Raw genomic sequence first — 27,009 nt, forward strand, 5'->3', positions numbered from 1 at the left:
TGATCTTGATAAATCACTTCCCGATTGAATGATGAATTAGTTAACTATCAAACCCCCTTATATAGAGATCTTGATTCTAAAATCCTATTAAATTACAAAAGTCTATTGGTTCCCTACCTGATAAATACCAAGTATCTCTGAATAGTATCTGGATCCCCTAGTATGTTCCCTTTGTTCTACACGACTGTTTCATCTGCTTTAAAAAAGTTTTGTCAAAACGATTTTTTAGGGGAAAGGGGGTCTCATTTTGAAAATAATTCTTGGAATGTCCGGTTAATGATAAAACGTGGTTTGATGAGTCACCACTAATATTTGATTAGGGTGTGATTGGAAACCCAAAAATAAATTTTCCGTTTTAATAAAATATAAATTTTAATTAAAACGACAAACTTGCGGTTTGCGTTACCAGAATTTGAGTTCGGGAGTCGGTTACGTGTGGGGAAGGATTAGCACCCCCACAACGCCCTAAATCGGTACCTAGTCAATTAATTAATTGTCTTTGCAATAAAATTTACAAGTTCGAGTCTATTTTAATTTAATATCCCCTAAAATAATGTTCTTTGAATTTTTGGATGAAACATGATGATATTTAATTATTTCATATCGAGAAGAATCATTCTCTCATACCTTGAAGCAATCGATTCTTACTCCAATGGAAATAAAGAAATATTAAAATTCTATTCTAAATTTTACTTACAATTTCAAAATAATAACACCCAAAATAATTTTAAGGGTAAAACAATAATATCTGATTATTTCCAATCGAGAATAAATGACCTTTTGTGCATTAAAATAGTCATTTATTACCCCAATTGAAATAAAAGGATATTACTATTTCGTCTTAAAATTACGTAGCAGTTCGAATGAAAACGACAATATCTAATGATTTCTAATCAAGAATAAATGACCTCTCATATTTTAAAACAATCATTTATTACTCGCATCGAAAAGAAAAGATATTACTATTCTCTATGTCAATTCGAATGTTGTTGTTTTGAAAATTTATCGGAAAACACATGCAAAAATTGAAACGAATAAAAACATAACAGACATGTAATTAATTATTTACTTTACCAATATTTAATGAGAATAAGAATGTTCAATTATTTAAATATCTCTGGACGATACCTTAGATTCGATCTAACAGTATTTTTTCGATGAATTTAATTAAAATAACATTGTCTTTTTTCTCAATCTCCGAATTTTAAAAATGAAATTGATTTAATTCGTGTCACTTAATGGAATAAACTTTCATTTTAAAATTATCGAAAGTAACTTTCTTATACGTTAAGACAATCACTTTATGACAATATTAAAATGATCGAATATTACCCTTAGTCAATTTATTTTGATTCGAGTCAAGTGATACTTATGAGGGTATCATGAGAAATTAATTAGGACTAAAATGAATTAACATGCAAACAACATACAACAATTAAAATAAAAATAAAAAGTATGTCTAAAACATAAATAATCAAACTATCATGCCAAAATTAAAATAAAAAATAAAATATACAAGGGACTAAAATGAACATTTGGTGCTAAAATAAAAATAAATAAAATATGGGATAAATTAAAATAAATTAAAACTACATAGCCGAATTAAAATAAATAAAAACATATATTCATGTTCGAAATACGAACATGCAAAAATACAGGGTCTATACATCGAATATCCCTAGAAATAAATATCAGATATAAAAATGATAAATTATAGAAACAGTCCCTATAGGGACTAACATGCAAAAATACGGCTAAACTAGGGGAACTAAAATAAGATTAACCCAAAAACTATAAAGCATGAATAAAAATAGAAAAATAACAAAACTGGTCCCCTAATAACTTCTTTGCAAAAAAAAAATGGCAAAGTTCGGGGGACCTAAACGCAAATTCCCCTAAAACTTTGCCTATAAATACTAACTTTAGTTTTTTTTTCATTAGCACCATTTTTCTAAAAAAATCTCTCTGTTTTTTCTCTCTCAAAGCATCCGGTCAACCCACTACCGATCGACTTGAACCATCACTGGTCGCCGCACACGGTGGTTGAAAATTCCAAACTCACCCAAAATGACCCCTTGCTTCGATCTACCACCCTAGACCCTTCTCCTAGCCTAAAGACTATCTAAACAACCTTAAAAATAAACCTCAAATACTTGACCTTTCAGTTTTTGGACCTTCGGTCGCTGTGGAGACTCTCTCCAGCTCAGGTAACCACTCAACCCTCGTGACTCTCGGTTTTGGTTTCACATGCAAGACGCTTTATATTTTTTTGCTAATTTTTTTCTGCTTTCAAACATAAAAATGAAACACAAAAATATACCTCAACAAATTTTCAAAAGTCTGTTTTTATTACTTTTCGAACTGGATGGTCTGAACCCCCGTTTACATATATGATTCGGGTTTATATAGAACCCAAATATTGCAACTTTTTTGACTTTTTGCTTTTTTCTCTTTTTGGATCAAAATGATTACAACTGAAAAAAGGTGGGTTTTTGCATGTTTGGGTTTTGCTGCTTGCTTTGTGGATCGAGATGGAGTCCGGAAGGAGGCAGTTGTGGTGGCCAAACACTGGTGCAGCAAGGAGGTGGTCTCGGATTGGGCTCTGTGGCGGTGGCAAGCTCGATCTGGACCGTTGGATGGGTCTAGATCGGACAATTCTTGTGGGGCGATGATAGATGAGGGTTTTGGAAACCCTAATGGTCACTAATATGGCCCGTTGGATTTCTCTTAGATCCAACGACTGGGATGATGCGGTGCTAGGCAATGAAGAAAGAAACCCTAATCGGGTTTAGGCCACCTGATCGAGCTATAGCAGTTGGGTTTCAAGTTTGTTGGGCCAGCTTGATGTAATTGGGGCCCGATTGGGCCTGTTGTATTTAGTTCTGAAAAATAAAATGGAATAATAATATTAATAATAATAGTAATAATAATATAATAATTAAATTTTGGGACGAAAAACGATTGTCGACAAGTTTCACTGAAAATTTTGATTTATTGATTTACTGGTTAAAGGTTTATGGATTACGGTGAAATGATTTATGTTATTTGAATATTTGTTTTCACTAGAAATATGATTATGCCTAATATGGATCATGGAAATTACTGCTTATTATGTGAACTATTTTATTGAAATTTTTTTTGGGTCGGTTGAAGTATGAAGGTTTAGCTCTGATCAAAGTGGTAAATCCTTACGGACGTAAGGCGACCCTTAGATAGGCTCTGAGGCCCCGAAAACGTTCTTGGATAGGCCCAGAAAACTTTCTTGGGTAAGCTCTCAGGCCCCAAGATGCTCCATTATGTTAGCTCCTTATATCTAATGGGTATAAGATAAGCTCTATGGATGCAGTTCTAGGGAACTACATATGGTGTACGAGTGGATGGTAATTATATGGTTTATTTCATTATCACACTTACGAGATTTTACTGGATCACGATCCAGATATTACTATTACTGTTAAATCTTATTTCTATTGGATACTGTATGAGTAGGATTTTGGAGTATGAAGGTTCAGCTCTGATCAAGCTGGTAAATCCTTATGGACCTAAGGTGACCCTTGGGTAGGCCCATAGGCCCCAAGGCATTCCTTTAGGGTGGCTCCTCTGCTGTGTGCTTAGGGTAAGTTCTTATGGATGCAGTTATGGGGAACTACATAATTGTGTTCGGTATGAGTGTATTACTATGGTTTTTGAAAATATGTTTTAAATTGTTACTGTTTTAAAAAGATTTGTACCTTTACACTGGTTTTGGTTGGAACACACTAGACATCCTATTCTGATCTCCTGAAAACTTGGTACTCTGAATGTTTCCTATGAGCTAACATCTTCATGGCTTTGTACTCAAAGAAATATTAGTGGAACCTCAATTCATTACGAAAACCTATAGACGGTTAAGTCAATAAGGAAAATTTATGTTATCCTTTTATCTACATGTCCTTTAGCATAATTTGGTAGTTATGTATTACTGAGCTTCCCAAAACTCACTCTTTTACTCACCATTTCAGGTTGCAAAAATCGATCTAGTGCAGCTATTAACTTCACTTTTGGGAGTTCTATTCGGCTTTGCTTGCTGAGTACGGTGTATGTGATTAGAGGGCATGTAGATTGTATTTTATTTTTATATCCAAGTCTGAAATCTGTTTTATTTTTTTATATTATTAAATTCTATTTTTAATATATAAATTGTTTTATGATATTACATACTTCAATAGAAATTTTAAATTTTCCCGGATTTTTATCGTGGATCGCTCCAGTAACCCTAATGTGAAATCCCGGATCAGATCGGGTCACCCGCATTGGTATGTGGATGTTACATCTCAACTATCCTGCATGCCATAAAAACAAAAATAAAAGAGTCTCCAAATAAAAAGTTATGTTCCCGGTATCTCTTCGGATTTGTAGGATATGAGCTGCATAATCTCATCATAAAAGAGGAAAACGAAGTCTCGAAAATCCCAAGACCTTGCAAGAATGGCGATCTGGTATTCAATTTGATCAAATGACAAGTTTGGTCAAAGTAACACCATTATGTTTTGAGCTTACAATAAGCTGTTTGTCCAAATGTGTATGATTCGAACAAGCAAATAAACAATATTGATGACCAACGTCACATTTCCAAATCCCAAGAACTCTCCGCAATAATCTTTGGGATCTTAGTTTCTTCAGCCAGGTTGACCGATGCTGAAATCTGTTGAAGAAAAAAAGCAAACATGGTTAGAAATTATATCCGACAATACAAAGCAAGAAGTCATGACCAACAAATAGGATTAAGATATCAAAGGACATCATAATTCAACGTGTCATGTATACAATTCTCTCAAGTTTCAGTATTAGGTGCATAATAGGTGTTCTGCTTCCAAAACACAGTGTCTAAGAGCTTTCAAGACCGGTTACCCGTCTCCTAAATTACTCTGTTTTCTTCTCCTCAAAACCAACAGAGGGATCAAATCTGTTTCCACCAAGGCTATCTGACAATGCAAGAAGACTATGAATTGATTCCAAACTAAGAATTTTGTCTCCTAAATTACTCCTTGGTCCTTAGTCCTTCCACAGTGTATACATCTAGAAACTCCCCAGGCCAAGAAAAGAAACTCTTCACTTGATTCTGTATAAAGATTGCATGAGCAAGAGTAGCCTCCCAATAAACCACCACCGTAATGCTTCAAAAGCATGACCTAAGTTGAGTATTTATATCTTAATCTAAACACCAGTGTCGTTCGATAAAAGCTTCCCTTAAACAAATATAGATAACATGTAAATCCAAGAAGGATATAAGCAAACTAATCAAGCAATCCAAAGTCTTGATTGCTTCAAGCTCTTCTCAGCATTTGAGACCGAAAACCTGTAGCCATTGTCTGTGAAACCTTAATTTACCTCTGTCACTATAATTTATGATTTGCAACCCCATCGGCCACTTTTTTCGAGTTCCATAATTAAATAGGTTAGTTAAATCAGTTTGAAAATCAATTTCAGAATCCAAATTGCAGATTTAAGATTACACCATTAAAAGTAAACACGAAAAAATCGATTAAAAAAAAGCAAAGAAAGGATAAAGAAGGAACAATCTAGTTAGTATCAGTTACCTTAAAAGTCCCATTGAACTTAGAATTTCTCGACCACTCCAAGGCCAAATCCTTGCTCAATGTCAGATACGTTGCCTTAAAAACATCGTCATTCACTCTCCTCGAAATCGCAAAATCCCACGCATTCTTCCCAATATCATAACATGGCTCCAGAGTCGTAACCCCTCCGTGCACGTAGCTGTACTTGAGCTTACAGTTCCTCGTACCAAGCATGTAATTAGCCGACAGCTTGTTAGCAGAATCGAACGCCAGTGACCCGTCCACCACGGTCCGATTGTCCCCTCTGCTGTGAATATAAGTCAGCTTCAACGGCTTCTCCGCAACCCTAACTGAGTTCATAAACTGAAACCTGAAATCCTGTCCCGAATATACAAAATTCAAGTAAATGAATAAGTTAATGATTAATTAATTAAAGGCATAGTTAAAGAAAATTTGGTATTTTTAGGTTAAGCGTGCCTTTTTGGGGACGTCATAGTCGATGATGAAGAAGCCGGGTTTCTCAACGGCAAGCGTCAAACCGTTCAGGCTGGGACCCTTGATGACAGTGGCATCAGTCATGGAGGCGCGGAGCTTGCCATCGCCGGCGTTGACGGATAGGGTAACGGCGGCGGTGCTCTTGTCATTAGTGTATCTGCCTTTCAATGACGCCTTCATTTTTCTTCGCAAGAGGCAAGGAACCGAAACAAGAGGAGAGTTTGGTGGAATTGTTCGGATTTTGTAATCTTTAGCATCTAATATATATATACGGATAAACTACACTAATGGTTATTAATGTTTAAGAAATTTTCCCTTTTTTCAATTAAGTTTAAAATATAACAAATTAGTCACTAATATTATCGATTTATAACAAAATGGTCACTCTACCATTATCTATGTCAAACTGATGATGTGACAATGTTAATAAAAATATTAGTTTTACCCCTAAACTATTGCTAAAACATCAAATAAGTTCTTAATCAATGATTTTATACCTAATTTATTCCAAAAGCTATCTAATTTATAGTTTTTTCCAAACACACCACCACAACTATATTCGAACTACATTCCTTACAAAAAAAAAAAAAACCACACTACATAGATAAACAGATTTTTTCCACTAAAGACAAATACATGAGTATTTAAAGCCATATATTCAATTAATTTTAATGTAAAAAATTTGCTTTTGGGATGATTTTCATTTCGTAAGTAAAATATTTAGAATATTTAAAGACAAATGAGAGTTTGTATAAGTGCAATTTTTATTTTGTAAGAAAAGTGGTTAGAATATAATTGAGATGGTGGAGTGTTTAAAAAATGGAAATTAGAAAGCTTCTGGGATAAATTAGATATAAAATCATTATTTAATGACCTATTTGATGTTTTAACAATAGTTTAGGGGTAAAACTAAATATTAACCTTTTTATTAAAGGTGTCATGTCATCAATTTAATAAAGATAACAGTGAAGTGATCATTTTATTACAAATCGATAACGTTAGTGACTATTTTATTACAAATCGATAACGTTAGTGACTATTTTATTACAAATCAATAATGTTAGCGACTAATTTGTTACTTTTGAGACTTTAGCGGGAAAAGAAAACTTACTTAAATATTAGTGACCATTAGTATAATTTACCATTTTTTTATAAAGGCTTTAATATACGAAGGTGCCCCATGTATGCCTTTGGTTCCAGTTTAGGGCCTAATGTTTATTTCGTTTCAATTTGGTGCTAACGTTTTATTCTGTAACTCAAATTGGGTCAAGTCATGACAAACAATTAATTTTGGCCGTTAAGTGACATGTGTCACAATCTGATAATTTTAAAATTTTTATTTTAAATTAAAAAAATTAATATTATATATATTATAAAATAAATGGTTAAAATTTGTATCCTGACTGTTAAATTAATTTTAAAATTCTATTTTAGTACTTAATTTTTTTAAATTTCACCTAAGAATGTTCATTCATCGTCGTTTTATAGTTTAGAAGATTTGGATTTTTTTATTATATTTTTAACTAAATTCAAAACAAATATAAACTAAACTTAAAGTTAACAAATAGTAAAAAATACTAATAAACAAACAACCTTAATATATATATATATATATATATTATGTTAATACTAATAAACAAACAACCTTAATATATATATATATATATATTATGTTAATACTTGCCAATCTCATAATCAAATAGAAACAGAAGTTACAAAAATCTTCCCAAAATACTAAAACCAGGTAACCTGTTTCATTCTAGGTGATCATCGACATAATTTCCGACCAAAAACAAACCAGTTTTCATCGGGAAAATCTCAAAGTTCGTAGCTTTTGTCTCTCATTTTACCCCCATTTTCGGAGAGTTGATTTTGAATTAGGATTATGAAGCTTTGGCCTAACCTCGATAACGAAGGCCTGGATGCCGTCCTGGAAGTGCCTATACCCGAGGAAATGTACACCAAGATGGGCAGCAATGAGATTTTACGATGGCAGAACATGCATAATTTCATGAAAGCTCGGTCATCTCTCGAGAGCTCGTCGTCTCTCCTGGCTAATTCCGACAACGAGTTCTTGACATTGCTTAAGATCGTCGGTGCTCCCCTTATCCCTTTCCGTGTCGATTCAGAGAATTACACGCGTTCAAGTTCAATTAAAAATTGTTCCATCGTATGTTACAACTCTTTCTATGTCTTCTCCATGTACGTCCATCATTGAAATATCGAAGATGAATAACGAAGATTGTTGTTTTTGAGGATCCACGAAACAGGAAGACTGCAAAATATATAACACGGCAATACGTGGCCGCCTGTGGGAGGCATTCGGCTTTGAATTCAATAAGAAACATGTATGCAGTGGGGAAGGTGCAGATGCAGGGTTCCGAGATGCCGCTGGGTGATGATATGGTACATTACAGATGCAGTTGTGAGTTTGGGGGGTTCGTATTGTGGCGGAAGAACCCTGATTTGTCGTACTTAGAACTAGTTGTATGTGGTTTCAAAATTAGCGCAGGCTGTGACGGTAAGATTGCTTGGAACCAGTCATCTTCACAATCCGGTCATGCACATTGAGGCCCTCCTCGATCCCTACGACGATTCTCACAGGTGCACTTTAGACTGTTCTTCCAAGATGAATTGCAGTTACCATATGCTTGCCATGACATTGTTCATTTTGTGGATTCCGCAGCGATTGGACCCAAGGTGCACGGCCAGCTTATTTATCAATTCACTTTGCATAGGAGAACAGGCTATTAACGATGAAGATTGTTTCATACTCATGCTCGAAACTGATTCCGAGGCACTCAAGGCTCAAAGTTCACCTCAACATGTTCGAGGACAAAAAGCTGGTGAGGATGAAGACCGCTATTAGCAACGACAGCGTGTTTTGGGAGACCAGCGTGGAATCGATGGTCCAAGATTACCAGCACGTCGATGGGATCAACATAGCACATAGTGGGAAGACCATCACGACGCTTTACCGATACGAGAAGTCACAGAAACACAAGCGGCGGGTCGAAGAGATTTGAAGGATCGACGGGGTAGAGTTTAACATTCTTGGCTTGTCCAATGAAACTTTTCTGCCTCCAGCTGATCTCAAGAGAGAGCACGAAGAGAATTGATGAGTTAGAAGATGAAACAACGTGAATATAGGGAAAATTTTGAGAATCATTTCATTCTTTCAAAGCTAATTGGTTAAGCTGTGTTGTGGTTGGGATCGAGGTTCATAGAGACTTTGTTCACAAAATGCAGTTGATCATCAAACATGCCTGGACCAAGGTCACTGAAGATAAATGATGTCTGCATTTTCTGGGATAAATATGCATGACATGGTGTCATAGACTGAAGAAGTTGGTTTTGATATCAATCATCAATGGATTGCCGATGATTAATTTATTTGTTTTTTACTTTTATCATTGCCTTAAGAATTTACAGTATAGCTATCAAGACGAGTGGCTTTATCTTCGTTCTTGAATATTGTAACCCTGAACTCATCAAGGGTAACAGGAATCTAATAGTGAAATTATTTTACTTTTCATTGTTAAGTATCATCGCTTGATATAAAGAGACAAAAAAGTATTAATAAAATAATTAAAATTTATAATAAAGTTTTTTATTTTATAATTTAATAATCAGATTACAAGTTGCTTTCATTCTCCATTATAAACTACATCTAAACACTATATGTTAGCTGTTTAATAAGGTCGGCTGGGGAGTTGGGACAGGGGGAGCAAGCTTCCTCTCCTGTTTTGTACTTGCTATTTGAATGAACCTTTATAAAAACTAGAAGATTATTACTTTTTTAACGTTGCCTAAAGATCACTTGTTAAAACATAAAACCCAGACATGATTCATGAAGTTGTATTGTCTCGGAGAAACAAAAGGGACAATGTAATGTTCTTTCCTTTTTCTTTTTCTTCGACTAATTTCTCTCAACCGAGGCATGATTTATTTCAACAAACTTCAGTGCTCACTTGCAAACAATAAACTCCTGAAGTATAGCAGGTTTAATTAACCTAATTGATAATACTTTAAAATAACGCTCAAACTTACAGTTATATGATATTTCAACAAAAAGAAATGAATAAATGATCAATATTACACACATTGAAGGCCGAATAAGAAATTGTAACCATTTTTATTCTAAATCTGAAATTGTAATTTTCTTCAACACTATTTTAAATGTGTGAGGAGTGCAGGAACTGAGAGCATATTTAAACCCATCTAATGTTCTAATTATTTCTTCTCTCGGCTACTTCAGTGCTTTTAGCTTTTAGCCAAAACAGGGAGATTTGAAAGATGAGGTCGAGAAGTCCCAAAACACTTCCAAATGCAATCAATTCACAACAAAAACAAGCAACATTGTGTACCAATCCGAAAATTTGAAAAAAATATTTAATTAAGTAAATTGGTGAAATTTGGAGATTTAATTGGAAGTTTTTTAAAACTTATAACCTATTTTAAAAAGTGAAAGAAATTCAGTGACCAATCATTGAATATTTTCAAAGAGTGTCGGCGGAATTTTTGCTTATATGCGTGCAAATTGATTCTGGTTTCATACCAGAACAATTTGCTAAGTTTTTACCCCACGCATCTCAACTTCCAACCATGATCCTGACGCCGTCCGACCTCCGATCATTGTTTTGAAAGCATCATCGTGTTCATCATCGAGCGAGGAACAAACCCCTTAAATTAATTGAAGTGAAACGCTGTCAAACGTCGTGAATTTTAAGTCAAAGTCTCGACGTTTTTTTAGCACATTCGCCGAGAAAATCTTAAATTCATCACCGATCGTTGCTCGGTTTTCGACACCTCCCGCACCATCGTGTTCCTTGTGCCGTTCCGAGTTCGCCGGTGTCATCCTTGGTCTCCGTAGACGGCGGTGCGTGAGGAAGTGAAGCGGTCAAAGTTTCCGATTTGTTGAAATCGAACTCTCTGCCGTTTAAAAATTTGAACCGAACTTTGTAAGTATCTATAAATCGCTCAAAATAATTTATAAAATTTTTTATGTGAATTTTACATTGCCAGAAGATGTCTCACGCTCCCCCACGCGTCGATACTGCGCGTGAGGAATGATAAAATAACCAGTTTGACCGGTTTTGAACCTGTTTGACCGGTTCTAACCCGACCCGTTGACCCGACCCAACCTATTGACCGTTGATCGTTGACTGGATGATATTTTAGTAATTATTTTGAAAATGGTGATATTTTGGTAATTATTTTTAAAATGATGCTATTTTCAAAATTGTTTTTTAAAAAGGTGATAAATTCTATTTTTTTTTTAAAAAAAAGTGATATTTTAGTAATTATTTTGAAAAGGGTGATATATTTGTAAATTGTTTTTAAAGGGTGATAAATGTGTAAAATGGTTGATCATATCTTGACCACCTTTGACCAAAATTTTAACCGGCTTTGACCGGCCATTAAACGACCTTTAATCTTTTCCGAGTATACCTATACTTACATTTTTCGACCTCTCAAATCCGTTTTTGGGGTTCGTTTCACCAAATTCAAATTCGAAAGTCTCCAAATCGTTAGTCAAAACCGTTGACTTTGATTTTGACCAAGAATTCAAAATTTCGGAAGGTTATACTTTATGTTTTTCGACGTCCTGAATATGATTCCGAAGTCCGTTTTGTCAAATTCTGACCCGAAATCCCCAAATCGAGCATGTAAACCCAAAAGGCTTAGTATTTTAATATTTTGATTATTTATTTGAGTTTTAGTTAAGGAATTGATTCAATAAAATATTTTATGAAAGTACTCGTGTTTCACCTGAGCGAGGATCAGTTAGGTCTGGAGTTGTTCGTTCATCAGATCAGCCCGAACCGCGTACTACAAGAATTACCCGTAAGTTTCCGTATATTATTTAAATAAAGATTAAGATTATTTATATTAGGATTCTAATATGGATTTTTCCAATTCGTAAGATCTAGCACTGCAGTAGAACGTGATCGACAAACCCAGTAATAGGCTTCCCTATCTGATTTCTCAGACTGTTACAGGTGTGTTTCATGATAGTGTTATTTTACTGTTTTAAAAATATTATTTGAATTGTTTTAGATTGGTGATAATTCATAATACTGTTATGACATGATACTTGATTTCTGAATATTGATTACCTGATATCTGATTTCTGTATATGATTTTTAAGCATAAAACATTTTCATGTTTTGATGAATTATTCACCAATTTCACTTGAATACATACTTGTTTATTACTAACGTTGGGGGAAATATTGTTGGAGGAAGAATACTTGCAGGCTCCTTGGCTTTGTGCTCAGAGTTTTACTGGACGTGACGGGGTGTATGGTTTTGGGGAACCTACACATTTTGTTCGTGACGGATAAGGGTAGTGTTCATATTTTAAATAAAAAAAACATGTTTGATGAACTGATTTTACTGGAATATTTTATTAGTATGTTTTTATACACTGTTTGAAGCACACTGGGCTTTTTATCTCATTCTATAGTTTTACCCTTTTTCAGATAACAGCAGACAGTAAGCATTAGATTTGACATCAGGGGAGATCAACTACTTTATTTTGTATGAACGTATATCTCTATATGTTTTTCAGTGGTGTTTGGTGACATGTATTTTGCTATCGTTTTGGATATATTTGTATTATCGATATTTTGTTTAGTATTACCTATAATGTTTTATAAGTTGTTAAAAAAATCTTTGAATGAGATATGTGATCACTTAGGTTTGAGCCTAACTTACAGACCGGGTCTGGGGTTACACATTGAGACTGTGAAGGAAGATTTCTTTGGTAAAAGTTCTGGGTTTTAGTATTTTGTTTGGATTTGGATTGAGTAATCTTGGTTTAAAAACAGGAATTGGAGGAAAAAGAGAAGATGGTGAGATGTTTATAAGCAAAGCGCCAGCGTTCGATTGCCAAGGTTTTGGCTTGAATCTTGTGAATATTTTATCAAGTGATGTTCCTGGAGTCCGAGATGCTGCTATTTCTGAGATTGCTAAATTATATATGCACTCAAATCTTGGTTTGCCCTCTACTCAATCAAAGGCCACTTTCTTGTTCTTTTCCTTTCCCCCCCATTTTTTGTTCATCTTTTTAACCTGCAAAGAGGTTGAAATAAAGGTTTGAGCTCGGATTTAGCATTATTTTGGGCTTTTTGGTCTCCTAACAGACATTCAGATCATCCATACTTTTTCGTTCTCAAAGGAACTTTGAAAGTAGATAGTTCAATTAAAAAAATCAAATATGATTAAATAATAATAATAATCAAGTTGTGCTCGAGTAACTCAAGCTATTGGTCGAACTGAATTTGAGCGCCATAATGGCTGTGAACCTAATTGAGTTTTCACTAATATATATTTTATATTATTAAATTATATAAATATCCTTATTTTTAATTCAAAAGGCACTTAATTCCAATTCCAATTCAAATTCAAGTTTAAACTTAAATATAAATGAAGATAATGGAAGTTGAATAAAAATTTAATACTCAAACTTGATTTTCGATTATATTTACAAACAGTGAAGGTAAATGTATTTACACCCACATCCCAATAACCATAAATTGTGAATCTCCGAAGTTACCGTCTTGTCTTCGGTCAAAATTCTCAATCCTCAAACACCTGAATCTCACCCGTCATGTTACGGTTACGGACAACGTTAAATCCTAAAACAACGAGGCTCACCTTCTTTCCTTTCTTCCATTTCTTCTTGCTTCCCTCCGTTGAAGACGCATCTGGTGGGACTGCAATTTCCTGCTGAAAATTTGAAACAACAGTATTGCCAGAATTCACATTTTTGGAGCTTTTCGTCATTAAGGTCCCCCACCCATTGACTGCTACCGGCTTAGCTTGCAGTTCCTTTGGCAGGAGTGCTCTTTGTAGACCAGCCACCCACATTTCAGTACCTGAAGGAACCTATGGTCGCGTTGGTATAAATCTCTTATTCTATTTATCATCTCTTCGATTAATCCAACATAATTGGCCGAACTAAAATTTGGGGAATTTGTTTTTTGGGTGTAGCGCCAAGTTCTGGTTTGGCTTGGAAGCATTCCATCGACGTAGGTGCTGGAGTAATCGATGCAGATTACAGGGGACCCCTTGGGGTGATTTTGTTCAACCATTCGAATGTTGACTTTGAAGTGAAAGTGGGCGACAGAATTGCCCAGTTGATTATTGAGAAAATCAGGACACCCGATGTTTTGGAGTTGAAGATTTGGATGCTACCACTAGAGGGGCTGGGGGGGGGGGGGGGGTTTGGCTCCACTGGTGTCTAAACCTCTGTTTTCTTTTTCCTGTCGCAGTGTATTAGGATGCCAAGTTTGGTGGGCGGCACTGCTGAAACAAAATGTTTTCCTTTGTTTTGCTGTATGGATAATGTTTTTGGAAGAAGCCATCATTGATGTATTCGGTAATCGGCGGTAACCGAGTTCTCTTACTGATCTTTGCACGACTGTCCAAGGCCAAGCTGTGGTACTTCATCTGCATGTTAACTTCTATGGTCTATTGTCAATGATTTTTTGCTGCTCTGTTAACCTTGAACCTCAAGCTTATCATTATCTGGAATAGACATCATTGTGCTCAGCTTTTCTTTTGGCATTGTCAGGGACGTGTAATTCCCAGTTATTCCAAGTGCTTGTACTTGAAAGACTAAAGCCATAAGTTGTGCCGTAGTAAAGTGGTGCAAAGCCAGTAGAATAACAATGAAGCCCTCAGCAGTTATAAACGTTATATGCAAAATGCTTCGCTATATCAAAGCTACTCACCTGTCCAATACTGTAAGCATTAAGAGATGGAAGCAAAATTCAGAGGGCCTATTTCCAGAAAATGTTTAAGGAAGATTACAACAGTTAGGGGATTAATCCTATTAATGAAATAAAACTTGGTACAAAAGCTGAAAGTCGCCTTATGCGGAACACTGGAATATTCTCCTTCAGAGAACTGATGTTGGGCATGAGCTCATCACGGTTACCACTTCACCTGCCAATATGATAAAATAATGATGATGACTAATATTGACATAAAGATGCAACATAAACAACCATATGATCTTCAGGTTAGTAATTAATGCAGAAATGGATTACCTTTAAGGTACATAGGCTGTTTGCTCTAGACAAAACCAATGAAATCACATGGAATTACACGTCCTTGGCAATGTCAAATAAAAAGTTAAAGTGCTTATAGCACGCAGCACCTTGCAGTTTAGGAAATAGCTTGCTTCTACAACACCGAAAGATAAAAAACCGTCACATCCCCACACTTCACCACTTCAGCACGATAATTTGGAAGTACCAAAACCCAAATCTATTTTCAGGATGGTTATGCAGTAACAAAAAACATTTCTTCCATCAAATATAAGGTTGGAGAAACATTGGGATCTCGAGAGTTGGAACCCATATTCTGGTGAATAGCATTCAAAAGAAATTCGTAATAAAAAATTAAATTTCTCCAAGTAAGGTTTCTAGTATCTTAGTTTTCAGGGTAAATAAGCGCGTCTCTAAAAAAAGCTTTCTAGTATCTTAGTTCTGTGCACAAGCTTCTGAAGTAAGGTTGCCTAATCTATGGGCAGTTCCATAGCTTTGTGGGACCACAGTCAAACATATAACTTAGCATCTCAAATTCAAGGTAGTCTAAGATGTTATATGCAACAGGAATCACCTCATATTCCTTTGTCATATGAAAGATGCACCAGACAATGCTCCTGGTGGATCAGTTGATAAAAGCTGTGCCAGCCATTTGTTCCCGGTTCGCCAAAATTAATTTCACCGGCTTCATAAGGAAGCAGCACACCATCAATTGACACCCCTTCTCCATTAATCCTCATGCTGACCTAAACTGTTGTACAAAATTTGCAAGGTATAAAATTGACAGCACAAATTCAATTCGCTCCCAAATGTTGCCCACCAAGAATAAATCAAAGGAGTTCCAAGCAAACATGCCTGTTGAGCAAACTTCTCGAGGGCCTGAGAGTAAGGTAAAAATATAAAATGACCTGATATACATAGAGTGGCTGGTAAGCATTTAAAAAAGGAGCAGAACAACAACAAAAAACAAGAAAGGCAAGTTTAACCAAAGTTTGAAGCAGAAGTACTCACTCTTACAGTATATCCAAGAAATGAAACATTCCATAGGCTGAGCAAGCCCAAAAATACCTAGGGTTTAAAGAATGTTACCAACGTATCATCAAGTAACCATTAAGCATGTCATGAATGCAATCAGTAAAGAACTTGCATGATCAACCAATCTTATGTTAGTGAAAACGATCTAATGTCTGTTTAATGAAACATAGCATATGGTAAATACAAGTTTGTAACACAGCAAAGGAGCTTATACTCGATTATCTATCCCCATTTTTAAAACCTTCGTCCAGCCAAATTCATAAACCCCAAAGTAGCATTGTTAGAGACTCTGACAATTTAACGAGTGAAAAAGACCCCCGGCTGCTATGGAATTTTAGCCACAAGCTTGTTTAGAAAGTGACGGGAAAAAGTTACCTTAAAATCTGAACTTTAAACGAAACGATGTCTGCAACAGAAAAAAGACATTTTGCTTGAAATTTAAATCCAATGAGATAATTAAAAAATGTCAACAATGACTTGAGGAAGAACTTCAAATGACGATGCAAGGAAAAAGCATTCTTCAAGGTGAAAAATTGACGGAATTTATTCCGTGGGCTGCTATATCTGATGGGCCTGGTTCAAATTTTTTTTAGTAAATTACAGAAGTGTTACACCAAAACGACCGTGTTTAACAAACACATGAAAAATAAAAATAATAAACCCGGGTCTCCTGGGTGAAAGCCAGATATCCTAACCACTGGACGACAATGGAAGGTCAAGCTAAATATTTAAATTTGTTAATTATTAATAATTTATTTTGTTTCTTACCACATTTCACTCAAGCTTAGAAGGAGATGGTGTACCAACTTAATCCTCTTTCTTCGGGAAATATTTCATTATTAATCATCATTGGGTTGGACAATGTATTAGTTCATAAATAAGTTGTAAATTTCATTGATCCACCAAATTGCTTCCTTTCCGAACGAGGCTGCCATCAAGATTTTAAACGATGCAACTTTGCTTTGATGGCGAAGCAGAGAGCTTTTCAGGTTTTCCTGCTATCTCTGTGGAAAGCGAGCAACTTAATGTTTTTGTGTTACATTAGTTATACGCCCTTTCCATCCAAGGGCATGTGAAGTAACTTGTTGAATTTGTGTTTCAGGACTATATCTTAGACTCACTGCTTTGAAAAGCGTTAAGCACCTTATGCAGGAACAATTGAATGGAAAATTGCTCCAAATACTCGCAACATGGTGAATTCTTTCCAATACCTGTTTTGAACCATTTGACTTCAATCAACTTTTAGAGTGACCTGACTGGTAATTTATATATCTTCTTCTGCTGAAGTTATTAGTTTTACAATTTGCCTAATCATTTCCGGGACTTAGTGACGTAGCAGAGAATCTTGTTAGTTTAGGATTGCTGTTGAACTGAAACTTTGGCTTTATATTACACCAATGATATATGTAACCAAATCATTGCTATCAGAGACGAAAATTGGCATGCTTGTAATCATATTGCTACTCCAATCGAATTTTACATATAATTCTTCTGGATTAACTTTACATGTATTTTGTGGAACAATTGAAGTTTTGACATGTTACTTGGTGGTCCAGTGTTCAGCTAATTAGTAGTGGATCTGAACATAGTTTTGTTAAGTTAGATGTGGCAAGATAAATCTAGTGTATAGAGTAACTAAGGAGTAACTTTAAATATGTCAAAGGTATATTTAATATTTTAGAATTTAAAGTTTAGTTCCTATATTTTTTTATTTTTATGAAATTGAGTTTTTGCATTATTTTTTATTTGAAAAGCTTGGTCTTAACTTTTGTTTATTTTTTATTTGTTATTCTTGACCTGATAGTTATAAGAAAGGTAAATTAACTTTTTTAATGCATTAAATTTACATTTTTTTTATCAATTTGATCCTTAAAATATAGTAACGTAGATGATTAAAAATGTATTTTTTAAATTTAAATTACGACATTATTTTATTATTTTTTAAAGGGTAAGTTTCAAATTGTTAAAAATTCTAAATGGAGTGCACTAAAAAAGTTATTGTCTTTTTTCATAACTGTCAATTCGGCAATTAGGGAGGATCAAGGTTTTCAAGAAGATAAAGATTTTTCTTATAAAAAAGTAGTATATAGATCTAATTTGGGAGAAAATGTATGAAGGACAATGATTTCCGGCACTTTTAACCTTTTTATAATTAAAGATGTTTTGTTGACACGAACCAATTTATTTAAGTAGTTAAAAGAATTATTGTTATTCCTTAGGGATGGGCATGGGTCGGGTTTTTGGTCCACCCGACCTGACCTGAGAACAATGAGTCCTCCACCCGAGACCCGACCAGGCCAAAACAAGTTTTCACCCGACCTGATATTTAACTTAAAAACCCGACCCGAAATAATAAAAAAATTATTTTTATTTAATAAAACTAATGACTTAATTGAAAAAAATAATATATAGAGGAGTATTATTGTAATTATTCATAAATATATAAGGTAAAATTATATATTTTTTCGGGTCGTGTATTTTTTACCCTAAACTTGAATTCGACCCGACCCTAACAACACATTTTAAAAAAAACCACGACCCGAACTCGATTTTTTTTAAAAAAAATCCGACCCGATCAGGCGGAACCCGTCGGGTTAGGGTCCCATGCCCATCCCTATTATTCCTAGATGTTACAGGTTCAAACATCAACTGTTGCAGTAGGGTGATAGAACGTTCATTGTCAAGTGATTGAGAGTATTTAGAACATATACTACTTTGTAACACCTTAGATTAATAAAAAAAATATGTTTGGTTGAAAATAAAAAATAGTTTTGATGTTGGTTGGACTGTGGAGGGTGTTTTGGTTAGGCTGTTGAATCTCAATTTTGGGGGCCATGTAATAACTATTTTCTCTGCTTTTGGGTCGTTATGTGCGGTTGGTTAGAACACCTTATGTGTCAACCTTGTGGATCCATAAGCTCAAAATCGGCAGAGCGCTCAAACATTGGTTTGGGAGGTTAGTGGTTCGAGTCAGCCTGGATCCTTAATTCCATATGTCTTCTAATTTCCATTATTCTTGAGATATGTCTATGCATAATAATTAAAATGTAATTTCTAAAATTTAAATGATGAAAATTCATAGAAGAAAGTTACCACTAGTTTAATCTTTATTTTTAGTTCTTTTGCTACATCTTTGTATCTGTTCATCTATCTCTATTCCTTTTATCTTTTATCTTTTGATATTGATATTCTTTTACTCATTTTTTTTTATTAATGCAGAAGTTTTTCTTGGTTATTATCAGCTTTAAATTCTATATATTTTTTTTGGAAAAAATAAAAGCAGGAAAATTTGGAAAAGATAAAGCTTTAACTGTGTGGATTGAGCAAGCACTAGGTTTGGCCAAACCTGTTGTGCTACTGCTAAGAAATAAGAACTTCTGAACTACTACAGCCCAAGTATTTTCTTTTACATATCAGGCTGATGCAAAAAGGCATCATCATTTTGCTCTCTCTCTGATGGCGTATGGGCGTTATATGTAGAATAAACAATCTTATACTTTTCCTTCCATTTAAATTTACAGACTTTTGGTATTACATGACATCAGATTTATCCCATTTACTTCTGAAAGTTTTAGCAGTTGAATCATGTTTCTTTCGGTTTTTTTTTAATTTGTAATTTGTGTGTCAACGTTTTAACCGTCACTGCTTTTTATATGAGTATTGTAACCTGTCAATGAATAGATCCCCACAGGGGGAATTGATAGAAAATTTATGGCAACTTTGATGAAAGTAATGCTAATCTATGGAAATGAAATGAAACCAGGTAGCTGCTTGGTCTCAGGTGTGGTTCAAGCATATGTCTCAGGTCTCATCCTAGTTTCCAAGGTGTCTGATCCTGCAGCACTATATGTGTCATTGTTTGCTGTTGAATATTAGTGAATACAATGAAATTATTTGGTTCAGAACTCTTGCTCTATTTTGGTTCTAAAAATTGTTACTTACGTAGACAGTAACTGTGTGGTGGTATTCTGGATGGGGAGAACTGGAAGCATATTTTCTCTGCAACCTTTTTGACTGTAAAGGTATACGGATCAAACTTTTTCTTTAAAAGCCAATTACCTGCTATTTTAATTGATTATTTCTGAATAATAACTCTCTCAAGTTTTGCAGTGTAATGTTGTCAGAGAGCAATTCGCATAACAACAACGAGAGTGGTTCATTGCAGCATGAATCCAAGGTAATATAGTTGGACCTGTTTGTGAACTACTTTTTGGGAGTTGTCTACTCAAATCTCCCTTTTCTGCTCTTCATCTTCGGAAAAATTTGCACTAGTAAATAAATTATCAATATAAGATCTACCTAATAATATATTTCAAAAACTTGAACTTTTTTTTGTCTTTAGAATGTTGTTGCTAGTTGGTTGATATTAATATTAGCTCTTACATAGAAATGCAATCAAATCAAGAAGCTTCGAGTTGTAGTCGAACCACTATGAGGGCACCATTTGAAATATTGTACTAATGCCTGCTTGAGGAGATACTAGGAGGGCAAGAAACTAGAAAGTTGACAAATCAAAGAGAATACTGGAAGATACGCTCAAATGGAGATCAACCTATAAGCCTGAGGAAATTCGTTGGGTAAGCTATCAAATTTTCTAGACTGGGAGTCAAAAACAGGTTTAGTTTGAAGAAAACCAGACCTCGAGTTAATTAACATGGCAGAACACCATATCGTTGGACAATCAGTTTCGGCATCTGGTGTATCTGATGGAGAATGCGATCCTAAACCCTTCAGTGGGTCAGGTCAAAAACAGATTGCAGACAAATTTAATAAATATTTTTCATTAATTTTTATAATAAAATTTACACTATTTTGTATCAAATCTAAATATTTTAACTAGTCAGAATGAGGTTTAATTTATGCTTCCAGTCCCTTTTGTATTCCTACATTTAAGATTTAGTTAATCTGTTTTTAATTTTACAAATTTAATTGCTTTGGTTGTTTTAATTTAATAATTAATTTAATTGTATACAAATCATAAGGATCGAAAGCAGAATTGGGGAGAAAACATGCCGTGTGTTTATTATTTTGTTTACTTAATCATGTCAATTTATTATTGATTCGTGAATCCAACTTTCGCGACTGAAATGAACTAGCCCGTTAATGACCAAAAAGTTTATGCATGTAATTAAAAAAAATGCATAACATGGAAAATTCAAGTATAGTTCATATACTAAACGTATATTTAACCCAAAAATTTATCACAATGCTAAGGACTAATGCTTCTCTGAACGCATACACCAGTTTTCTCAAAAACAGTGTTATTTACAGGGAAATACAAGTCATACAGGCTTCAACGTGTACCTACACAATCATTTACTTCCCCTATGTTTAAACTATCTAACACACTAACGGCAAAGCGACGCAAAATCTGTTGTAAACAAGACGGTGGTTTACATGCCATTGGATCTCGAGGGAGGGAGTGGGCTGTAATACCAATTTAAATGCAGGGTTTCAAATAATCCGCCTTTTCAAGGTACGAGTGGTTGCTTGGTAAGTACGAACCAACAAGCCAAATCCTATACCAACTCCGAGACAAACGCCAACACCGATCCCTACACCAACCCTTACACCTGCATTGAACCACGAGAGCTCACCATCTTCATTTTCCATGTACTCCGTCCTTCTCCAGAAGATATTGTTGTAGTCTTCATCATTCAACTGTTTGTAGTTTCTGTATTCTGATAACTATGATGGGAAATTGGAAAGTAAAGCGATGAGTTAGAGATGAGCTATGTGCTGTATTGTACGAACGAATCCAAGACATTCTCATCCTCAAAAAATAATAAAGAACGAATCCAAGGGATCCCAGAGAAGATAACTACGAATACAAATACCCAAAGCTTACATGAAATGCTTTTAAAGAGGGTTTCACACAAAGCATTCGAGAAAACATTTTTTTGGCAGCAAGAATTCAGTATACCCACTCAAACAGGAAGTTTCCTGCAAAGACCGACGCTTAAAGATCAATAGAAACTTTCTGAGGCAAGTCTTAGTACAGGTACACAAAGTAATTCTAATCGCATGTGTTGTTTTTTTTTTTTAAAAAAAAGAAGTTTAGCTAACAAGAAAGAAAAAGTAAACCTCATCGACCCTCATTGGTTGGCAAAGCTGCTATTAATCAAATACTCGATTGCAATGAAATCTATGAACACGGAATTTCCTTTAGCAGCGGAGGATGGCCGGGTACCCAAACAGTAGAAGAGCAAGAAACAGCCAGGGGAGGTGGCCTATACACTATAGAAAATCAGGATGGTTCTAGTGGGGCTATTGTCGTGGATCAGGCAAAACAATTTTACTGAAAAAGTACACGAGAAAAGGAAAGGATATATATCCCATCACTTTAGAAGTGTGGGTTGCCCATACGCTGATCACACATATAGGTTAAAGATTCTGTGTCCCGGTCCATTCCAAATCTTGCAAGTATGGACCATGGTTTGAGACAGAAAGCACGGGGCAGCGTTAAAACGGAGGAAGGAAACTAGCATAAAATAAAAACTTCACTGAATTTGAAATCAGAGCACTTGACCAAAGCTTATGAAGTCATCCTTAAACAAAACAGAACATGAGCTACTAAAACGGCAAGATGAAGAATACAGTGTCAAAGCATGGCTCAAACATAGCATATCTCGAACTCAGTCCACTAAAGTGAACATAACAGGCAGGGAATGGAATTTCAATAGTGAATTGTCAGGTATTTTACCTGCATATATCCAGGTGACATATCTTTCTGGCACTCAGTGCTCTTATATTCTGGGATTGCATCCAATGTTCCCTTGCGATTGTGCTTCTTCCGGTAATTAAGTTGCAATGTTTTGGTCAAAATGATTGGTTTTCCATAGAAGCATCCGGCAACATAAACCTCAATGGTCGGTGGAGATAATTTGGGACAAGAATTAAGCTTTCCCTTCAGGAAAACACTGCCAGATGTGATCTCTAATTCACAATTCATTCTCCATTGTTTCACAATATTTTTCGATCCCCCATTGAAGCCATTATTACCAGACTTTTCCAAAAGACCAGAGAGAATGGGACCCTTTTTATCAAAAACCTCGAATTTCACACTTCCTGTCAACTTAACATTATCTGTACCCACAAAGGTGATTTCTTCTGATCTTTTATCTACACGATCCCTTCTAAGGAGTACAGAGACTTCATCAGAGTATATGCTGGTTCTAATTCCATTAACTTCCAAAAGGGTGTCAGGTTCTAAGGGGATATGATTGAGAGTTAGAAACTCCGGAGTCAAATCATCAACTTGAAAATTGCTGACTCTAACATAAAAGACTCTCAAATCAAACCAAATTGATGATAATCCAGCACAGGGTTGGAACAGTGAGTGCCGAATAATCTGGTCACCATCTGCTACTTTACCATTTTCTGTTGTTTCATAAAGACCCTCCATGATTGAGGAGCTTAATCCTCACAGAATCCCTCCAACATCAATTAGAATCACAACAGCCGATAGAAAATGGTATTGAATTGCCTGTAAAAAATCTGTCATAATATTAGAAGAGTAATGCCACTATGCCAGTCAGATAATCACAAGGAATAAGTCATCCAAATCAGCTAGGTGCAAATCAAGGGCGAAGGAGGGGTACAAGAACAAAGAGTATATGAGCAAAATCCAAGGGAGAGCTTAATAATAGGGTTCCAAGTAACAATATAAATAAATGCCAAAAGCACACATATGATCATCCCCAAACAGTATTATCTCCACACGGTGGAAAGAAGATACGTTTCCAAATTTACTATGTCTATATGATCATCCCCAAATAGAGATAATTGAAAAGTCTAATTTTTTTCCCTTTGAAAAACACCCAATTAATTGTTGAATAACCCCAAAATGATAAAAAGCAAAAAGGAAACGAATTCCTATTAACTTGTATGAATTTTCCATTAAACAACAGAAGAACTAAGACAGACAAGTGGAAATTTAAAACTATCAACTTGTAAAGAATATTCATCATTTGGGAATTGAAAAAAAAAAGAATCCACCAGCAGTTTCCCAAGGGGGTCCTACAGATAAACAAAACAGGAATCGGCTCTCTCTTATCACCAAGTTTGGAATGACAGCAAAACAATAGGGTCTAATTAAAGAATTATTGAGTCTTCAATCATCTTGTTCTTCCGAGAGAGAAGGAAAAAAAAAGAGAAAAAGAAGAGCTTTTAAGGCTAAAAACTAGCTTGGCACTTGTGTAAATATTAAAAACACACGTCACACAACCGGTCAAAGTTATTAAAATATCAGCTTCTTTAGGAACACAGAGCACCACAAGCGTAAAAAGGAGTTTCCATTTGATGAAAATAATCTACCGGGAAAATTTTCCATCCGCAAAAATTCCACTCTTGCACAACTGTATTAGTTGTTTTCTATCGATCGAAATAGACCCTACTTTTCTAGCTTCCAGCTAATGACCCCACCCCAAAAATCGCTTTCAAACTCTAAGATCAAAGCTTTTGATTTCCATATAAAAATACTGCAGAACTACATGACACTTCTAGCCTTGTATTATTATTACGGCTACACAGATCATCAAAATGGGTTGTCTCAAATACATCTTAAAATTGAAAGAGATTAGTTGTTGGAAATATTGTGGCTACCTCTGACCTGCGCTACCTATGCATCATTATTCGAGTATGATATCGATGACCTTATCCGATTAGCAGCCGCAAATTTTTGCTATTATGAGGCTGGTGGCATTTGAAAGGGAGGCTATTTGATATAACTGATATTAATTTTTTTTAATATTTTTTTTTGATATTGTTTGATCAATATTTTTTGAAGTAGCACTCTTTCTGTTGAGTTGGCAAAGACGCGTTTTCGGGGATGTGCTTTACCCGTGTTTTCGCTGAGTTGGATGCCACGTGTGGAAGGCGCATCCCCGGGGACGCGCCTTCACTGACTCGACTGCCACGTGTGGAAAACGCATCCCTAGGAACGCGCATTCTATTAAATGTCATAAATGCCCCCATCCGTTTTTCCTAACTACCCCTCCTCCTCCCCTATATAAACCCCCTCAACCCTCCCTCATTCTTTACACTAAAATCATATTCTCCTCTCTTATATAACTCAAATTCTCCAACTATTTGAGTTTTAAATTTGTTATTAGTAGTAAGAAATTTATTTTTATGTTAGTATTTTTTTAAATAGTTATTATTTTTATATTAATATATTTATGTAAATATTATTTTTTTATTAAAATAATATTTATATAATTATTATTTATTTAGAATTATTAATTTTTTTTGCTAATTATATTGTTTTGTCTACAGTTATAATGGAAAACGAAATGCTGTTGCGATTGGATATTGATCATATCTCCAGACATTTTAGCGATATGGTAATATTTTTTATAATTAATGTTAATATTTAAATTTATTTTTATTTTAAAGTTATTATGAATTTATATTAATTTTTATTTTTTATAATGTATATTATTTAGGATACTGATCGTATTTTAGAGACTTTTATTAAAAATCCACGTATACCGACACCGGAACGTATTTTGCCATATTTGGCTTCTGCCGGGTTCGGGTATATTGCAACAATTATAGGCGGTTGCAAACTCGAACCTGTCCTAATTTCTGCACTGATTGAGAGGTGGAGGCCCGAGACACACACTTTTCACCTTCCATGTGGAGATGCGACAATTACATTGGAGGATGTCTCTATGCATCTGGGGCTTCCCGTCGACGGAAATATGATGTGTGGTATGGCGGATGGTGATTGACAATCTTGGAGCTGCTCCGCCAGAGTTTAATGGAGGTAGAATAGCTTTATCTTGGTTGAAAGCTAATTTTGAGGTTTTAAATGAAAATGCTTCAGAGGATCAAGCAAAGGCATGTGCTCGGGCATATACGAATAATTGGAGGAATATTGATGCCCGACAAATCTCGCAACCAGGTGCATTGTATGTGGTTGCGGCATCTGATCGATTTTGATGAAGCTGGAAGATATAGTTGGGGCGCTACAGTTTTGACATTTCTCTTTAGAGAAATGTGTCGGGCGACGAATTATAAGAAAACTGCTATCGGTGGATGTCTTCTGCTTCTACAATCATGGGCATGGTTCCGCATGCCTTTCTTATGCCCGATCGTGAATAAACCATACGTATTCCTCTTATTGTTGAGGTAATTTTCGAACTAAATTTTGATTTAAATATTTTCAATTAAATAGGGTGATATTTAGTTTATATTATATTTCATATGTGGTCGATGAAAAGAAATGACCATAAAAGTATACCTACTGGGTTAGAGGAAATTCGTTTACTTATTGATACGAAAGCTGGGTCTGAGGTATGTTTTTAAATTTGTTTAATTATTAATATTTTAATTTAAAATGTTAGATATAATTAGAATATTTTATTTATTTGAATTGTATATTTATATTTCAGTTTCAGTGGATACCTTATGCGAGCGATGAAGTGAAAGCTTGCATCCCACCCCACCTTAGTGGGTCATTAGAGGTATGGATATCGGTTATACCTCTTATATGTTATGTTATTATTGAGTGGCATCCAGTTGATCGCGTGCTCCGTCAGTATGGTTGTACGCAATATATTCTTGGAGCTCCTAGGAATTTAGACGACGTGCATAACATAGATAGACGAGGAAAGAAATATGTTAACTGGGTGGTGAGACACAGAGATTGGATTGCGCTTTGGGAGAACCGATATACACTGTTGGCCCCTCGACAATATTACGCTGAAACTGGTCATATTGTTACGGATAACTATATGGACTGGTTTAATGAAAATGGGAAGCCGTTTCTACTTTCGGCGGAAGCACGAGGGGTTAACATTCCTAGGCGCCGAGAAAGACGGCAACCGTCTCAATATCATCGTCCCCCGACGCGTGGAC

At 35.1% G+C, this 27,009-nt stretch overlaps 2 protein-coding genes and 1 pseudogene across 2 annotated transcripts; 1 reads left to right on the forward strand and 2 right to left on the reverse strand.

Annotated features, from left to right (window-relative positions):
- Nucleotides 1-4,459: 4,459 nt before the first annotated feature.
- On the reverse strand, nt 4,460-6,286 carry LOC120216666 (outer envelope pore protein 24A, chloroplastic-like). Its single transcript, XM_039214017.1, has 3 exons — nt 6,036-6,286; nt 5,580-5,936; nt 4,460-4,684 (listed from the first exon to the last, which is right to left on the reverse strand). Exons 1-3 carry the CDS (start codon nt 6,231-6,233, stop codon nt 4,604-4,606), a joined length of 636 nt encoding a protein of 211 aa, XP_039069948.1. The 5' UTR covers nt 6,234-6,286; the 3' UTR covers nt 4,460-4,603.
- Nucleotides 6,287-7,233: 947 nt separating this feature from the next.
- LOC120216766 lies at nt 7,234-9,247 on the forward strand (annotated as a pseudogene).
- Nucleotides 9,248-21,534: 12,287 nt separating this feature from the next.
- LOC120216669 (uncharacterized protein At1g01500-like) lies at nt 21,535-23,566 on the reverse strand. Its single transcript, XM_039214022.1, has 2 exons — nt 22,850-23,566; nt 21,535-21,834 (listed from the first exon to the last, which is right to left on the reverse strand). Exons 1-2 carry the CDS (start codon nt 23,549-23,551, stop codon nt 21,601-21,603), a joined length of 936 nt encoding a protein of 311 aa, XP_039069953.1. The 5' UTR covers nt 23,552-23,566; the 3' UTR covers nt 21,535-21,600.
- Nucleotides 23,567-27,009: the final 3,443 nt, after the last annotated feature.

This window comes from Hibiscus syriacus, unplaced genomic scaffold, assembly GCF_006381635.1.
Source record: "Hibiscus syriacus cultivar Baekdansim isolate YM2019G1 unplaced genomic scaffold, ASM638163v2 tig00110163_pilon, whole genome shotgun sequence".
Classification (NCBI taxonomy): domain Eukaryota; kingdom Viridiplantae; phylum Streptophyta; class Magnoliopsida; order Malvales; family Malvaceae; genus Hibiscus; species Hibiscus syriacus.